Raw genomic sequence first — 18,052 nt, 5'->3', positions numbered from 1 at the left:
CCCTCATTCATTTTTTTTGGCAAGATATATAAGTTATTTCCCAACCTAGTCACTTGCAAGAAAACGTTTTTTGAATTGATAGGCTTCATAAATAAGACCAAAATTTGCCACATAATGGTCTTAACCACAAAAAATTGATTGGTATTGCTCACACTTATGGGAAGAAAATGACAAGAGAGTACTACTTTTCATTCAAAAATTCTGTAGCACAAAGCGTGCACTAGATACAAGCGAGCAATAGAAAACAACAAATTGTAGTTGACTTCAGCTAGTTGGATGGACATTGTAGTCTGCAATTAGTTGTCATTCTAGAGAGAAGGTAAAGGTAGTTGAATGGGCAACATTATCTACAACTAGTAGATGTCTGCACAAGTATATGGAGACATGATTGGGTGCTCTTGTTCACACACACACAATGAACGAGTTCAAAGGTCCAATCTTCTTGTTGGTTTTTTTTTTCTTCCACTTTCCTTTCTTCCTTTTATCTCTTACTCTCGAGAACTGTTATCCATCATTTTGCTTTCTATAAATGTTCTCCCATCTAGGACTGGCATATCTTAGGGAGGCGAGGAGACCTAAAAACCACCCCCAGAAGGGGTCATTTCACTAGACCGCCGACATTTGACAGTTGGTATATAGAGCATAAAGTTAGGAGGCTGCATTGTTGTTCCAAAAATTTTCATCCTTTACATATCTCTAGCTTGAGCAGCAACCATAAGTTTAGAGGTTGATATATTACCCCATGAGAGAGTTTGTTCAAAATTTTTCATCCTTTACATATCATAGCTCTAGCTAGAGCAACAACCATAAGTTTCGAGGTTGATATTTTTAACCCATGAAAGAGTTTGAAGCTTCAATATGAGGCTATGCTTTATAACCGGTTTAACGCTCCAAAGTTTGTTTCAGCGAAAAGCTATCAGTGGTACCAACCATTTCCAGAACTTTATTTCCACTTGAAAAACAGTAGCTTAAGTAACAGATTGTTCAAAGTAGAATTTTGAGAGTAAAGACTAGGGAGTACTGCCTACAATGTCCAATAATCAAAAGGAGTACATGGGAATGGGGAGTCCCTTTACCATGCATGGCCTCCTACTCATGCACCTCACAATTTATGGGTTGATTAAATTTGTGTGCTTGCATATCTTAGCATGATCATGCAGTCATTTTCTTTAATAAAATAATATGCTTCTACAATATGCTAAGGTACGTCATGTGTTGGTCAATCAAACTTGTTTAATCATGTTATAAGTACGTGCCAAAGAGACAAAAGTAAGTTAAAAAGTGGTACCTCAAGGGTTGTAGCACATTAGGTGATTAAGACGGTCCAGCTCAAATGGGACTTGCAATCAAATCACGTGATCATGTCATGACCCAATGTGTTCATCCTCTAAACTAAAATGGGTTCCACACTATACTATGTGAACTCAGGAAGTGGTGGGCACATGAGGAAGACAGTGACCTCTCTTAGGGGTGGTGAAATGAACCACTCACCCTTATTAAAATAAAAAGAAGTTAAAAAATGATAAAAAAATAAGTTCAAATAAAGCTAATCTTATTAAGTTCAAATAAAGCTAATCTTATTAATTTTGCTAGCTGTAGGTTTTTGAATTTTTTACAAACATATACTACGTTGTGGGTGGTATGACAAAATACACTCAAGTTTCCCTTTTTTTAACAGCCAGTTTGATATTTAAGTAAAACAAGTCAAACTGAAAAAACTGAAATTTAAGCTTGTTTTTTTATACCAGGAGACATTGAGCACTTCTGCGTATTAAAACTGCAGTAGAATGAATTTTATTAAAAATTGCAAATGACAGATCCGTAACAAAGGGTGGAAAATGCCAATTGAATGTGAGTTAAGGATGAATCTGGAAACTGCCTTTTAATAGGTGTGATTCGATTCGGGTCCCAAGTCAAGTTGAAAAATCACACGGGATCCAGAACCAATGTGCGGTGAGCAAAGTGAAGAAGTCCGACTCTTTCCCCTCCCCCTTTTCGGGTTCTCTGTCACCAGATCAACGTCTGGGGAGACTGGCGCAGGAAGAAGAAGTATGGTGAGGGGAGGGAGCTTCCTCGGCGCCGCGGGAGGGATGTTGAGGAGCAGGCTGCGGCTGCACGGTCAGATGAGAGGTGGCGGTGGCCATGGCGAGAGCGGAGGGAGCAGGTGGCTGAGCGAGGGCACGCAGGAGAGGGGCTACGGCTACCTCTTCAACAGGACGCCGCCGCCTCCTGGGCAGTCCAGGAAATGGGAGGACTGGGAGCTCCCCTACTATGTCACGGCCTTCCTCACCGTCGTCATCCTCGGGGTGGGCCTTAACGCCAAACCCGACTTCACAATCGAGACGTGGGCCCACCAGAAGGCACTCGAGCGACTGCAGAAGGAGAGTGCCCTCGCTGCAGACGAGTCCGAATGATCGTTTCTTGGTTAAGCGTTCGACCGTCTGTGCTGCAACGGCAACTGGACCTGGTCGGCCTTTTCATTCACTGGTAGCTCTTTGGAATTTCTTCTTTTGTGTGCCCCTTTTATGTTTCGGAAACCAATTTGGGGTTCGCGAGGTGCGAATCCGGTTGTTGAATTGGCCCTTGTTTCTTTAATAAACTTCGAATTATGCAAAGAGAACGAGATCAAAGGTGATCCTTTTATTTGATTCTATTTTTTTTCCGCCTGTTATATTTCCTTCATTGGAATTTCATGGATTCTTCTCTTGTTTCACTTGGTCCATATTATTAGGGGCGTTGTAATGGATTCCTTAAATGGAGATAACGAGGTGCCTTTCTTACTTACTCCCTAGAATAATTGAACAGCGTGTAGGATTTCTTTTCTTCATACTTTTTTGGTGCTGTTGGTAAATTTTGGAGTGAACGGAACGAGAAAGGATCGTAAAAAGGGGCTGCCTTTTCCTGTTTTTCGCTTCCTGTTTTGTTTCTATTCAGTGATTCTGATTCTTTGATTGCAAATTGCTTCTGGATGCAGCATGCGTCCACTATTCACATCCTTTGACATTCTGTATTTGCTGGAACTTCCTAAGGGGTTTTACGGGAAAGTCTCACTTTGTTGGGGACATTTGTGTATCTCCTTATGGAGACTTGAAAATTGTGCTAGTAAAGGTATGGAAATAACATTCTGTTGATCGATTAGTTTTTTTCCCTTCATCTTCACCCTTTGTAGCAGAAATATGTAGTATGCTGGTGTCTGTAGGGTGTCCTAGTTCCTGTAGTGAAACTTGTACAGTGGCGATGTTTTCACTTTTCTCCTCGACCCAGATTCATTCCCTAATGGAGGGAACAATTGTTTTTTGCCAATTACCATGCATTTTAAATACGTGAATGCTTGGTGAAAGAGATGGACAAGTACACATAATTAATATTGAGAAGAACTATGTTTTTTCCTAAAATTATCGTAACACTTTGATTAATGTCTTGACTAGTAGCATGTTTCCATGTTGAGTCCAGTCATACGATTGATATGGGTTAAGTTATTGAGGCGTGTGACCTAATCTAAACATGATAATTGATACACGATCTATATGCATATTTTTCTATGTTGGGATCAGAGCATACAGTTTCATGTTTCATTTTTATGTTAGAAGCGCAAGCTACTATCCCTTGCATGCTGTTCTTAGAAGTCGGCACAGTGCTGCCACAGGTCTCAATGTATAGTGCTGTGATTATAAAAAAACAAAAAAGTGTCACCGATATCAAGTTATCAACGGCGTCCTGTAGTTATGGCTGGAGGGAGCAAGGTTGCAGCAAGGGCGTTGGAAGCCCCTGGCTTCAAGAAAAGGGGTGCTTGGGGTGATATTGGTGCCCATTTGTGGGAGCCATAATTATAGGCACCAATGTTGTTGGCGCCTGACTAAGTTCCAAATGGGCAATGTGGGGTGCGCTCCCTTTTTCTTACAGTGGTTGCCCTCTCACAGGATGCTAAGAATGTGTCCAGTAATGCTGCCTATATTAGAAGTAGGTGGTGCCTTAGGGAAGCAGCAGTAGGAACTGATACCCTCTTCTTACTAAGTTTGATGGTGGTAGAGAAACTGCTGATCACCCATAACATCTTTTTGGTGGTGGAGGAGGCAGGACGTTCATCTTGTGGTTATCAATGGATGGTTGCAAGCTGCTGCCTTATGACTACTGTTTTATGTGATTCATCCTGGCTTTGGCTTCTATGTGTGTTTTCTCTTGCAATCTTGTGCCTTGCTTTCTATATTCCTTGACGGTGGATGACCTTTTTCCAACTCTTGCTAGTGAAGGCAAGACTTGGTGGAGGATGGCAGTGCCTCGGCAATGCCTGGTTCGTGAGTTCTTGAGACTGAACCAAAGTGATTCCTTTTTTGGGAAGTAATGGCACCAAGCACCACCAACCCTCAATGGTCGGGTGCTGAGGGTGCAACCATAAAAAATTGGCACCCTGCACCACCAACCCTCAATGGTCGGCTGCTGAGGGTGCAACCATAAAAAATTGGCACCCTGCACCACCAACCCTCAATGGTCGTCTGCTGAGGGTGCAACCATAGAAAATTGGCACCCTGCACCAACAGCCTTGCTCCTCCCTTTAATGAGCAACTGAGCACTAGGGGATGTTGTCAGAGGTCTCACCAAAGTGAGGGGATGGGTGCCCCTATGTGCTACTGAGAGTGTATAGGGGAGAAAAGGGTGCCGTTGAGTGCCCTATTTAATATCTCTGTTTGACAGTTCTGGGAGTCCTTGAACGGGGCCTTGGGTGCCACCAGAGGTCTTCTCCTTTTCCTAGTTTTTTTGGAGAAAACTAAATGAGAAAAGAGGAACAAGAAAACATGTGGTTTTCCTTGCTGTTTGTCTCCTGTTTTCTGGCATGCACCTTATGGTGTTGCTGGAGTTGTTTTCTAGGGTGCCTCGTTTTGATGATATTCAATCATAGTTCTTCTGGATCTATGTTCATTTGAATATTTGAATTGTTTTTCTTTTTTATCCCATTTCCATTTCATCTATTATATCCATTTAGATGATCCAAACAAAATTAATCACTAGATTATTTATAATGGATCCAATAAGCTTGAGATCCAGACTTGATGCATATATGTGTAGGTTTGATGTGATCATTGAGATATCATCTGATGGTAATTCAGATTCAAGAAAAAACAAAGAAACATATGAGAGTTCTAATGATGACATGGAAGAAATACTACTGGTTTATAATTATATGCATCACATGAATGACATCCTTGATTTCTTGAACACCTGTAAGAAAAAAGAGTGCATGAGATTTTGGTCCTTGTCTAGATGGGCCATGTTAGGTTGTATAACATTGAACTTGGAGGTGTCTTTATAAATGTGCTTGGTACTACCCATTGTCTCAAGGTGGAACAAGCAAATTGAGCACAACTAGAAGCAACTTATTGGAAAAGCTACATGTTTCCTTATCTTTTTTTTTAGCGACTGTTTTCTAATCATGAAGATCCTTGACATGTAGAAAAGAGAATAAATTTGATTGAAGCATGTCATATAAATAGCAATGTTCCCAATATGAGAGACAAGATTATGAGATGCATCTCCATGACTATACCTTGTCTACTAAATCATAAAATAGGATTTGAGAGGTTACATACATGTCCAATCACATGAACCACCTGAGAATCCACATACTACATTCCCTGTTCTTTTTGTTTCAGATTCAGCAGTGGGAAGTCAGACATTAGCAATTCTTTCATTTCTCCATGGGCCTCAAGCTCTTATTTAGTTTGCTGAAAATCTGAAACTTCCTTTATTCAGAAGTTAGAAGTTAGAACTAAACAGCTCACTTTCATATGTCCTTTCTTTCTGCACATATAACAAGTGAGAATAGTCTCTCATATTGAAACTTTGAAGGAATATTAGGCATAGGCCAAAGCCCACAACCTCTACATTGTTACTTCTTTGTCCAACTTTTGCTTGATATCCATGGCCACATTTACCTTGTCCGTAGACCATTCCTGGGACGAGAAAATGCTGAGCATGTCCTTGTGTGGATCTCTCTATTGAAGTCCTTTCATGTGGTAGGAGTTTGGCAAACAAATCCTAAACTTAGGGAGCTCTAGTAAATGTAAGATTGGAGTCTGGGAACATGTAGTCAAACTCCAGTTCTCTCAAGATTTAATGGATTGAGGATTATTTTGCTGTCACTTATTGGGCATCCAATAAAACCAGATGATCCGTTATGCGGTTCATATTGTTTAGATATTCAATGATGGCCATGGAGTCTTTCCTCATCATCCGAAATTCATGCTTAAAAAACAAAATTCTTGTCATGGTTTTTGAATATTTGTAAATCAACCTGCCCATAACTGCTTTGCTATACAACCATTTGGAATTGCTACCCTCCTTTGACAAATGTGATGAAATATAGGCTGCCAACATTGACCTCTTTCCCAATTAACATAGTTTGTGTTCCTAGCTATGTCGCATGGATACGGGTGTGGATGCGGCAATTTTTCAAAAAAAATTAGGTACAGGTGCAATGAGGATATATATATATATATATATATATATATATATATAGATATATATATGTATGTATGTATGTATCTGTGTGTGTGTATATATATATATATATCATTTGTTAAATAATTATTTAACTATTTAGTAGCCTTATTTATCTATATTCTATATTACATATAAACTTTTTTGTATTAGAGATAGTTTAGTTATGTGCACATTTAAGATGATCAGTTTTGACCCGTTTTGGCTGACTGAACCGGAGATGATGTGTTGGAGAAGCACCAGTACCAGAACCAACGTTGACACGGGTGTGGCAGCCATTTAGAAGCAGTCACGTGACATAGGTTCCTAATGAACACACCAGAAGCTGTCTTTATTATCCTGTTATTCATGTAAGATGAATTTTGGAGGAACTGGTATCCAGATGACAAAGGAGACCCCAACTCCTTATAGAAGGAATTATCTGCTTCTTCCAAGTCAAAAATTGAAGAATTCTATTTATTGAGAACAAGCAGTTTGAGAAAAGTTGAGGATAGGCCAGATTGAGAAAGGATGAATCCGCAGGAATAAGAACAAAAAAAAACGAGAAAAACCCGATGATAAAAAGTCAGTGGGAATTCAAAACAGCACATACTTGCCTTGATTGATGCTGGCAGATTCACACCTCAAGATGAATGATAGAAATCAAAAAATTCTCTAACGGAAGATCTGAGACACGATAATTGGATCTGATTTGAAAATATTAGATCTCACACCGGAAACCAGATTTAACACAAAACAGATGATAATGAGAACCCAAATAATGATCTTTTCTGATATAAATATTGTGAGATGGCAAACAATATATATATATATATATATATATATATATATATATATATATGTGTGTGTGTGTGTGTGTGTGTGTGTGTGTGTGTGTGAGAGAGAGAGAGAGAGAGAGAGAGAAGATGCTATAATGGTAAAACAGAGGCAACACCTACAAATATCACATTCAGATGCCAAGAAAAATAGAATAAAAAGGAGAGGTGGAGAGCAAAACAGAACAGATTAATGAATCTGTAGCAGAAGAAAAGAAGATTAAGAAAAGCTGGGTGTTCTAGAAATTTAGGACAAGGATAGAAGGAACAAGAAATTTCTTGACTTGGAAGAGACTAGAAGATATCTTTAAGCAAACTTTTGTTTAGAAGGGATGTCGGAACCTGCTGAGCTAGCAACATTGATACCATATCAGTTTTTAGAGATGAAGAAGAGACGTGAGAGAAGATGCTATAATGGTAGGGGAATTCCGGCTGACTGGGATAGCTGGACTATTCATTTATTATATAGTTATGTTTACAACTGTTAGTGTACAAGAATACCCTTAATCGTTTAAGAAATTACAAGAATGCCATCAGTAAGCAGCCCCAAAAAAATAAATAAATAAATAAAACACAATACAGTTTGGATTGATCCAATCTGCGTTTGGATCCAATTAGTAAACATCCTTTTTTCTTTTTGCACTTGTTGGGGGGGGGGGGGGGGGTTGGTACCGAATTTTCATCATAGACTACACTAGTAGTTAATTCTTGGAACATTACAAACCACATGATACTGCTCAAGTTAATAATTTTTTATAGGAGCAGCTTACAGTTATTGAGCACAATTTGCATTTTCTGTTTTAGAAGTTTTAGTTACTTAATGAGAGTGCTATTGAGGTTGGTTTTTGATGAACACTCCTTAAGAACTGACTCTAGCTTCTAGGGTCCCCATATTTTTATTAAATGCCACCTTTAGAAATCTTGGATGCTGAGTGTCCCTTTCATAAGGTTTTTCATAGGACAGACTCATGGGTTCCATGCTCCAAGGTTTGGTAGCGTATATTATCTTCACATTGTTGAAGGTCAATTCGCTAATTTGGACCTATCTTATGTTGTTACCGATCTCTTATACAAGAAGGATATTTTCTATACAAGGAGTGACGAGAATTTGTTTGGGTGCAAGAAAAGTTTAAGAGTGCATGAGCCTTAAGAGTTTTCTGAGGTCTGTACACGGGAAGCTTATGGAGTGCTGCAATGGATAATGTTGGTGATAGATAGTCTATACTGTGTTCACATTGTTGAACTCAAAGAAAGAATTGGATCCCATAGTATCTTGTTCCTTCTCCTATGCCTTGGGTATTAGCCACAGCTCGTATTCACTCCATCATTCTACTTCTTTATTCTTGGACCTCGCTTCTTAATATTGTGATGGAAGTTCAATGAAATTCACCGGTGGTTCGCGAAGCATCTGGCTGACCGGTAATCTCCCATTCCCGTTGTCGAGAGACTAACAGAACTATAGCATGCCAGAAACGGGGAGTTGAGGTTCCCCTCTATGCTCCCAGCAATTGAGCGACTGATTTTGGTATATGAGATGATATCTTCTACACAAAGAGAACAAAATGTGCAAGAAAGGTTTAAGTTGTCATCGGCCTTGGAATGTACATAGCATACGCAGTTAATTAGGATTAGTAGATTATGAATTCTCTAAAACTTGGGTACATGGGAAGCTTAAAGATTGGCAACTGGCCATGGATAATGGCCCTAATGGCAGTGGTAGTGATATTTCACAAGGATGACCTGAAATCCATGGCAGAGTGGCCTCAAGAAAAGGATGACCTGAAACCCATTGAAGTTCAAAGTGTTGAGTCCACCTGCTTCTGATCATGTAACGTTAGGTCCTTAATGTCAAGTCCTTGTTAGTATTTAAGAAGAAAAATTATATTATTGAAAATGTAAGATCTAAGATGGCTGCCTAACAAGAAGCAAGGTGCATGGATTTTATTTGTAGCCTTTGCAGTGAATTTTCTTGAATCACTTATATGTTTAATAGAGTCTATTAGTTTATCATCCAATCTAGTACGGCATAGTATGTGAACGCATCTTCAGATGGATTCTTATAGTCAATCATGATCCATTTGGAATAGAAATTCTTGTTTCATGCTTGTAGATGTTGACACATAAGATGTGAGTGGCAAAATTCATGACAACTAAAAAGTAAATAATGGATATATTTACATAGCCTGAAGAGGAACAGTAATTTACTTGAAGAACAAGCACATTCAAACATGTAGAACGTGAAAAATGGTTATATTTTTTATGTTTCTAGTTTGTATTTTTGAAGTTGGTGCAGCCTATGTTGTCAAAGCACTCAGCCGCTGCCTGGGCTCCAGGCAGCGCCTAGGACTTAGGCACCTAGGCAAAAAAGGTGACCGTTTTTTTATTAATTTTTTTAGTTATGTTAGCTATTACATAATAAAATTATGTACTTACTGACTGAACTGTAATCTTCTATTCCAGGTGTGGCTATCACCACTAACACAGACACGTGTGGTACAAAAAAGTAAAACATGAAAAGCTATTATGTTCTGTTTTAATTGAATGATTACACTTTCTAAGTAAAGCCAAAAAGTAAAACATGAAAAACTGTTATGCTCTAGTTTAGATGACAGACTAACAGTACATTTCCAGCTTGTTTACATACTGGAAAACTCTTTTGTTCTCTTCTAGCCGATGCCTTAGTTTGATACACAAAAGAAGACATGTCATTCTTGTCTACATACTGGACACAATGTTTGCATTTCTTAGGATCAGATCCTATCAGAATCCGATGCCAGACACATACCTAAAAACATTCTGACTCTAAAACAACTGTTTCTCTAGATAAAGTACTGCAATAGAAAAACTAAATATGAATTCTGTTGTAAAGAACCTGTATATCCTGTTATGAATTGAAATCCCTTTTATGTAGTACCTTATAGACTATTTCATTTGAATCATTTCAAACAAAAATCATATCAAATCAGTACATAACTACATATAATATACATTACAACAGATTATAACATATAATATACATTATAACAACTTGTAGAACCTTCCCATGGACTAGGCGTGCTGGTGCCTAGTCCAGCCTAGGCACACCTAGGTGCTAGCACCACACATCGGCTAAGTGATGGAGTTAGGCATCGGGTGTGGACTGTGGCCTAGTCCATGCCTAGGAGTGGCCTAGGCGACACCTTAACAACATTGGGTTCAACTATATAGTATGTAGTTTGGATGATATACAACTTTTTTTTTTTTCTTTTTTCTTTTTTAAATCAGTATTGTCTTTGAAGGCTGCAGCAGGATACCTATACTTGGCTTTCATTAGTGCATTCTGCCCTAGTCTTTTGGATTTTGTTTTGAAGTTCAGCTGATGACATCTGACACCACCATCTAGGACCTTTACTTTTATGTTGTGGAGAAGCTTCTTTTCTCCTTTGTCAATCTTTCAGTCGCAGTGCTGTTGATATGGCTGTACAAGGATTTCTAGTTTAACAGAGCTCAGTTTTGCTTGAACGTTCGAGTACTAAAGCTGAAATTTAACCGGTGTATTTGATATCTGACATGCCTATTTTCTAGAGGTAATGAGGTTGATCCCTCTGATTGCAAGTTTCATTGTATTCCAGAGTGTTGTTTCTGTGTGTGAAGCTGTCATTTACTGTTGCAAGTTAGTTCGATGACATTTTCTGAGAATGGCAAAGATGTTTTGGAGTGGACAATTTAAGGTTAGAACAGCACGAAAACGTCGTCTCACAGACACTGTTACTACTCTCGTTTCGAGTTTTGTCATCTAAAGTTGTGCAGCCTTAATCAATGAAGTGCAAAGTGCAACGCTTTTCCTTCTTCACAAGTTCTGCTGATGACATCTGACACCACCATCTTGGTCCTCTACTTTTGCGTTGTGGAGAAGCTTCTTTTCTTCTTTCTCAATCTTTCAGTCGCAGTGCTGTTGATATGGCTGTACAAGGATTCAAGTTTAATAGAGCTCAGTTTTGCTTGAACGTTCGAGTACTAAAGCTGAAATTTAACCGGTGTATTTGATATCTGACATGCCTATTTTCTAGAGGTAATGAGGTTGATCCCTCTGATTGCAAGTTTCATTGTATTCCAGAGTGTTGTTTCTCTGTGTGAAGCTGTCATTTACTGTTGAAAGTTAATTCGATGACATTTTCTGAGAATGTCTAAGATGTTTTGGAGTGGACGATTCAAGGTTAGAACAGCACGAAAACGTAGTCTCACAGACACTATTACTATGCTCGTTTCGAGTTTTGTCATCTAAAGTTGTGCAGCCTTAATCAATGAAGTGCAAAGTGCAACGCTTTTCCTTCTTCACCAATGCTGGTTTTCGATAGAAAGTAGCCCCATAAAATATAACAGATTGACCTGATAATTTGTTTTTGTATAAATGCATGCACTGTATTCCTTTCCCCTCATCCCACCCCCCTGTGGGAGCATTGGAGAAAGTGCGGTGGGTGGACCTCATTGGTGTATCTTGTTGGCGATGGGTGTTATACAGCTTGGAATTGCACAAATGATGGTTTTTCGTGCCATGACGCCTGCCTTACCTTGTTGGTTCCGAGTTTAATGACATAGAACTGTTAAAATAATTTATGATTGGGATTGGATCTTAAAATTTTTTATTCAAATCCAATCAAGAAATATAAAGACTGGGATAAATGAAGGCTTTTGACCTCCCTAAAAATTCTTGGAAGCCATAAAATGCTTGGAAAATTTAGATTGCAAGTTTTCGAGTATTCTTGGAAGATGTTTGTATTCATGATCTTGAAAGCCTCCCCGTGTAACGCTTATGTAAAGACTGGAAATAACCAAAGGAAATTAAAAGTATAATGTTTCTCGACCATATACATCTCCCTTCTCAAGATGCCGTTGAGCTTATTGCCTTTTTCTTAACAAGAGTCCTTCAGTATTTTCCAATATTTCTTTCTATTACACATTCATATCAAGATTTTACTCCCCTAACTTTAGCTGCTCAAACAAGGAACAGCACTTCTCCTACCAAGTTGACCGGCATAATACCATTTATGTATGTCTTCATGTTTATGGCGAGGAATCGGCACTGGTGGATTTCATGTGTGATGTCTTTTCAATTATTTTCGCTGGCCACTCCTACCCAGTAGATCCTTTGTGCCTTTCTGAAGCAATTTGGTTATTGATAAATATTCTTAATAAACTAATGATCTTTTATCAAGTTGAGCTCCTGTCAAGTTGAAAGCTTGGTGGCATGCAATTACTTGAATGAATAACCAAATCTTCTATGACTATTTTTGGCAGCTGAGCTTCTTCTTTGGAAATTTACGCTTTATTTTTTCCATTTTCAGAATAATTTGACTGGAAAAAGATTAACCAAAACTCTCTGGAAAGCAGTAACAAAGCCCTATTTCTGGCAGATCTGGGCTTGGCTTTTATCGAGAGCGATGCAAACGGGCTTCCAACTATGACTGCCATCTAGCATCCACAGTTTTTTCCCATTTCTCAGGATTTAGGATTCCAACTCTTTGTGCATATTGGTCAAGATATATATATATATATATATATATGTATTTATGTATGTATGTGTGTGTGTGTGTGTGAAGACAGAGAGAGAGAGAGAGAAAGAGGGGGGCGGGGACAAGAACTGGTCCACTTAGTTTCCACAGCAGCATTCCTAATTCCAAGTTCAACACTCTTCAATACCATCGAGATAGCATCCTCCAAGTATCGAACTGAAGACGTGGTTACTACACGCCACCAACCCGACTGGTTGTCCGAGATAGAGTGTACACATTATGATGATGAATAAGAATATCCTTAATAGGGTGCCTCTTAAACCATGCTGGTACCAGCAGCATGGTACGTTCATGCATTTCTAGAGGTCCTACAGAATAAGAGGAAGTTATATACAGAATTTTGTGTGTGTATGTGTGTGTGTGTCTGTGTTTTCCTAGTTCCATCAGAACAGGTTAAAAGCTTTTGCTGTCTCCAACTTTCTCGGCTATTGGAAACAAGGACGAAACAAGTAAAAGTAGACTACCTATAGTCTGTGTTTTGTGACTCAGGTTTGCTCATTGAAGTGGCGGAGCCACATGGTGACTGGTATTGAACACATAGCCTCACAAAGTTTACTTATTTTTATGTTAATAATTTTATATATTTGATTGTTTATAGGTGCCCCTTAAACATTAAGGTTATTGAACTAGTGCCTCCACCAGCCAAAAATTTCAGGCTCTGCTAGTGGGTCATTGGAATTCACCTAAAAACATCCGATGAAATTGGAATGGCATGAAGCTTGTTCTGGCAACAACTAACTGTTGGCATCAAAAGTGTGTTTGGAAAAGAAGAATTGCAAAATTGATCAGGATGCATCTACCGCTTACGTTTAGCATAGTTGTCTCTTCTTACTTTTCTCTGCAACAAACTAAGTAGGCAAGCTGGGTTGGGCAGAGATGTATTAGGTTCTTAAGAGAAGTGTCACTCCCATGTGATGAATTGCCAACCCCTTTCAGTTTGAAGGCTGTAAATTGGACGAAGAACTTTGTTTGCTTGTATTGCTTGCTGCAGCCACTTTGCAGAAAATCTCCGGTGGAAGCTAAACAGCCTGCTTGGACCCAGTCTCATGAGATTGGAAGCTGGGATGAAACCATGCTCTATTTTTCAAGGTACCTTTGCAATTATGCATACTGGGGGCAGACCAAAAGAGCATCTGGTAACAGGAAGACTCGGGGGTGTGAATCTATCTTAAAAATTAGGGCATATTCATGAAATATTATAAACTAACATTTCATGAGTCTACCTCAGTGTGTAGAACAGATTCATAAAAACACTAATACAGTAGTCTATTACCAATGTCTTGAAGGGGAATTTTGCTGCTGCTCAACTGAAATTAGAAGGTTCAGGTCTGGATTCCCCTCTGACATTTGAGAGAGGGAAAGAAAAGAAAGCATCAACCATGACAAGTAATGATCCTAGATTTAGCAACAGCCAGCTCGCCCCACACTTCTGAAGAAGGGCCAGATGGTAACCATCAAGGACATTCCAACAGCCAGTTGAAAACAAACTTATACAAGAGGGGTCAGATGAGCCAAATAATTTCCACAAGAACTACATTTCAGTAGGGTTTCATATGAGCCAAATCGAACTCACTCAGAAACAGGGCGGAGCTAGGAATTTTTCATAAGGGGGGCCTATTTATAGTTTCCAATTTTGATAGGAGCCGATATATCATTTTCAATAATTTTTATATAAGATAAATATTTTTTTTTTGAAAAAATTTTTTGCCCCCCACCTTGTTTCTGTCCCTACTCAAAAAGCTTGAGCTCGAACTCGAACTCTAGTCGAGGACCATAGAAGAAGCTCAAATTCAACTTGACAATATGGCATCGAGCTCGACTCATTTACTCGTTGAACTTGTTTCTGTTAAATCTGACTCGTTTCTTTTAACTTGATTACTTGGGACTCGTTTAACTATTCTCTCGTTATGTTTCAACATTCATTGTGTAGTCAAGCCAACCCAAGTTTAAATGAGTTGAATTTGAGTTCTTACAACTCAAATTCAACTCATTTAATATTTCGAGCATACATCTGAACTCGAGCTGGAGTCATTTGTAAACGAGTCAGATCTTGACTTGGCTCAATTCATTGTGCAGCCCTACATGTCGGGATTAAAAGAGCTCTAATTCTGTTACAGATCTAGGTTCATGTGAAAAAAAATAACTTCATTTTAAAACTAAAAGGAGTAAAATTGAACCCTAAACTTGTTTAGTTGTGAAAAATGCCACTTCAGATTTCAATAAGTTTTAACCTTTAGACCTAGGACACGCACAGCAAGCTGAGCTGATCAGCTTATCTAGTTAACTCTTTTATACATGTTCAGGGAATGGTTGGAGAAAGGATTGGAAGGAGGGTTGGATCGCTTTCCTCTGCTAACTAAGCCTGAACAGTCGAGCGATTGATCTACCTCAAACCAACAATCTTTCAACTCAGTCGTCCAATAAGTTCGGGTCTAGATGAGCGACAAAATCTCTAGATGGTTAAATAAAAATAAAAATAAAAATAAAATAAAAAAAAAGAAGGTTCTGGTCCTCCATGCCTCCTTGGTTCAGGACAAACCTACCGGTTGTTTGGACCAACTCAACAGTCAGTCAGTCTTCTACTTTATTATTGATTTTTCAAAACTATCGATCTCTTGAACGTATTAGACATTCTATGAAACTCAACCTTATAAAGCCATTTGGCACCTGATTGAATTGCATGCCGAGATGTAAACGTAACAAATGTGGATCAAAAAGGGTGAGGACAGTTTTGAAATTTTTTTATAAAGGAAATAGACATTTCAGACATTTTTATTTTTTTTATATAATTTGTTACGCTTTTAATTTTTTTATTATTTTTAATAAAAAGATTTTTGTCGTTGCCACCCTTCCACAATTTTTCCTGTACACCCATGTGCACGAAGCTTTTCCTTTTAGGTCTCCCTATAAAACAAGTAAACACCAACGTCGGTTGTGTGGGCCAAGTGCTCAAATTACACAATAAAAAAGGGAGATGTTTTTGTAATTAAAAAAAAAATAATGTCCTTTATAGTCGTTTCACTTTTAAACTTATATTTTCCTATGTAAACGAAATGTACTTTTGTCATTAACCATGTTGATGCATGAAATTTAGTGCATATAAGGCTAGATATCAAACCAGGTATCTGATACTTGGCCAAAAAAAACAGGTTCGGGTCGGCCCGATGGGGCCAATTCAGTTCGATATTTTTTAATATTATTTTTGTTTTATATTTATTATTAAAATATTTTTTATATTTTAAAAAATATTTTTTATTTTAATTAGCCCAAGTCCTAGAGTTTAAATTGTGGGGCTGAACTCAAACTCAGATTTGGGTCGGGTGGATGCCCAAGCTTTGGGGCATATAACCAGGTGGCCGTAAGTAATCATAAATTCAATCCAGTACGTCAGGCTGTTAATTGAAGGTTAAAAGCTAGCTGAAAATTAACAAACACTGTAGCAATAACTGAACAATTAAAATTATGAATAGCGCATAGCACATGGCGATCTTAGATTGGATAGTGATTGGACAAAAATTGGAACAGGCCATATTCAAGCCGACTTTTGATAAGAATGACAGATGCTTTTAGAGTGCGTTTGGTATATTATTCCATAAGTGTGTTTCTGTTAACCAATGGCAGACAAAAGACAACAAAGAACCAAGTATTCTCATACTCTCTTTGAACATGTTTTTGCATTCTTATTGGAAACTATCCCATCCCTAGAAAGAAGTAGGGTTTTTTCAAAACCCTCATGTGTCTGTTATCTCTCTCTGAGACATTTCTTTCCTCCTTTGTAATGTCAATTTCATATGTACTATTGTGTACATATATCTATATATATATATATATATATATATATATATATATATATATATATATATATATATATATAGTGACTATAAATCCTGAACATCAGGAGACTGCTAATTAGGGGTGAACACGAGCCGAGTGGAGCCCGAGTTCAGCCAGCTCCAGCTCGACTTGACTAATGAAACATCAAGCTCGAGCTCTAGAATTGCTCGACAGAAGCAGCTCAACTTTGACTCGAGAGTTACGTGTTGAGCTTGAGCTCGACTCGATTAAGGCTTGACAAACTTGTTTGAATATATGGACTATTACTTTACCATAAATCAAGCTTGACTCGCTTAAGGTTCGACAAACTTGAATGAGCTTTTGTAAAAACTTACACAATTAATTAACGTCAATATACTACTGTAGAAAGTATGACAGCTTAACGTCAAACTATTGAATGAGATTTTTTTGTTTGAGTGGGAAATTAGATATATATCATATATCATTAGTAATAAGACAAACAATCTACATAATAATATGAATTGAGTGAGAAAAGAAAGTAGCATATATGTACTAGCAGTGGTATAATCAATCTCAAATTAAAAACCAAAAATTACTGCAGTTATTATTCTAACAATATATAACATAAGAACTAATCAATAAAATAGCCCTTAATATAGCAAATCAATATTTTCTGTGCATATGATATAGTTATTAAATATGAATTTGCAATTACCACCATTGCCATTAGCAATTCAGACAACTAAGACAAAAAATAATTAAGATCAAATACTTCCATCAGTTAGCTAGTCTTTGTTACCATTCACAAAACCAAACTTCAAAATAATGCATTATGTGCAACATTGACCAATACTATTTCCATTACGGTAGATAACAATATACGTGCTCGAGATCAACAACATGTGCATCATTCAGACAATCTTCAACAAGAACAACGTTGATGCTATCAAGCTCGCATCTCTGTGCTGAATCCACAAGCCTTTGTAAAATACTATAGTTCTCATTAACAAAATGAACCCATTTGGATATCTTTAGCTTCTAAAAACATGATAGAACATTGTGGTTGTCAAAATTTTGATGTCCATTACTCTTACACATTATGTCTTCATCATACCTAAAAAACAATGCAACAAATCATAATCACAGAGATGAATAACCTAACTCTTATATATATATATATATATATATATATATATATATATATATATATATATATATATATATATATGAAAGTAATGGAATTAACACCCTTTAAAAGAAAGCAACTGTGAGCTATTGCATGATAACAAGTTTTCAAATTAAAGATTTATTCGATAAACAAAGCATGGTGCAACAAGTATGAAACCTACAAAACAATATGATTGCCAAAATTTTGATATTCATTGCTCTTACACG

General features: G+C 37.7%; 1 protein-coding gene across 1 annotated transcript; it reads left to right on the top strand.

Moving 5' to 3' along the window:
• The first annotated feature begins 1,943 nt into the window (after nt 1-1,943).
• Nucleotides 1,944-2,653, top strand: LOC116256284 (uncharacterized). Its single transcript, XM_031632610.2, has one exon. It carries the CDS (start codon nt 1,947-1,949, stop codon nt 2,412-2,414), a length of 468 nt encoding a protein of 155 aa, XP_031488470.1. The 5' UTR covers nt 1,944-1,946; the 3' UTR covers nt 2,415-2,653.
• The last annotated feature ends 15,399 nt before the right edge of the window (nt 2,654-18,052 follow it).

The sequence above is a fragment of the Nymphaea colorata genome, chromosome 6 (genome assembly GCF_008831285.2).
Source record: "Nymphaea colorata isolate Beijing-Zhang1983 chromosome 6, ASM883128v2, whole genome shotgun sequence".
Classification (NCBI taxonomy): Eukaryota; Viridiplantae; Streptophyta; class Magnoliopsida; order Nymphaeales; family Nymphaeaceae; genus Nymphaea; species Nymphaea colorata.
This window is presented reverse-complemented; position numbering and strand designations above follow the sequence as displayed.

Excerpts from the sequence above, each read along its gene's own strand:
- LOC116256284 (XM_031632610.2), top strand. The coding sequence starts at position 1,947 with ATGTGCGGTGAGCAAAGTGAAGAAGTCCGACTCTTTCCCCTCCCCCTT.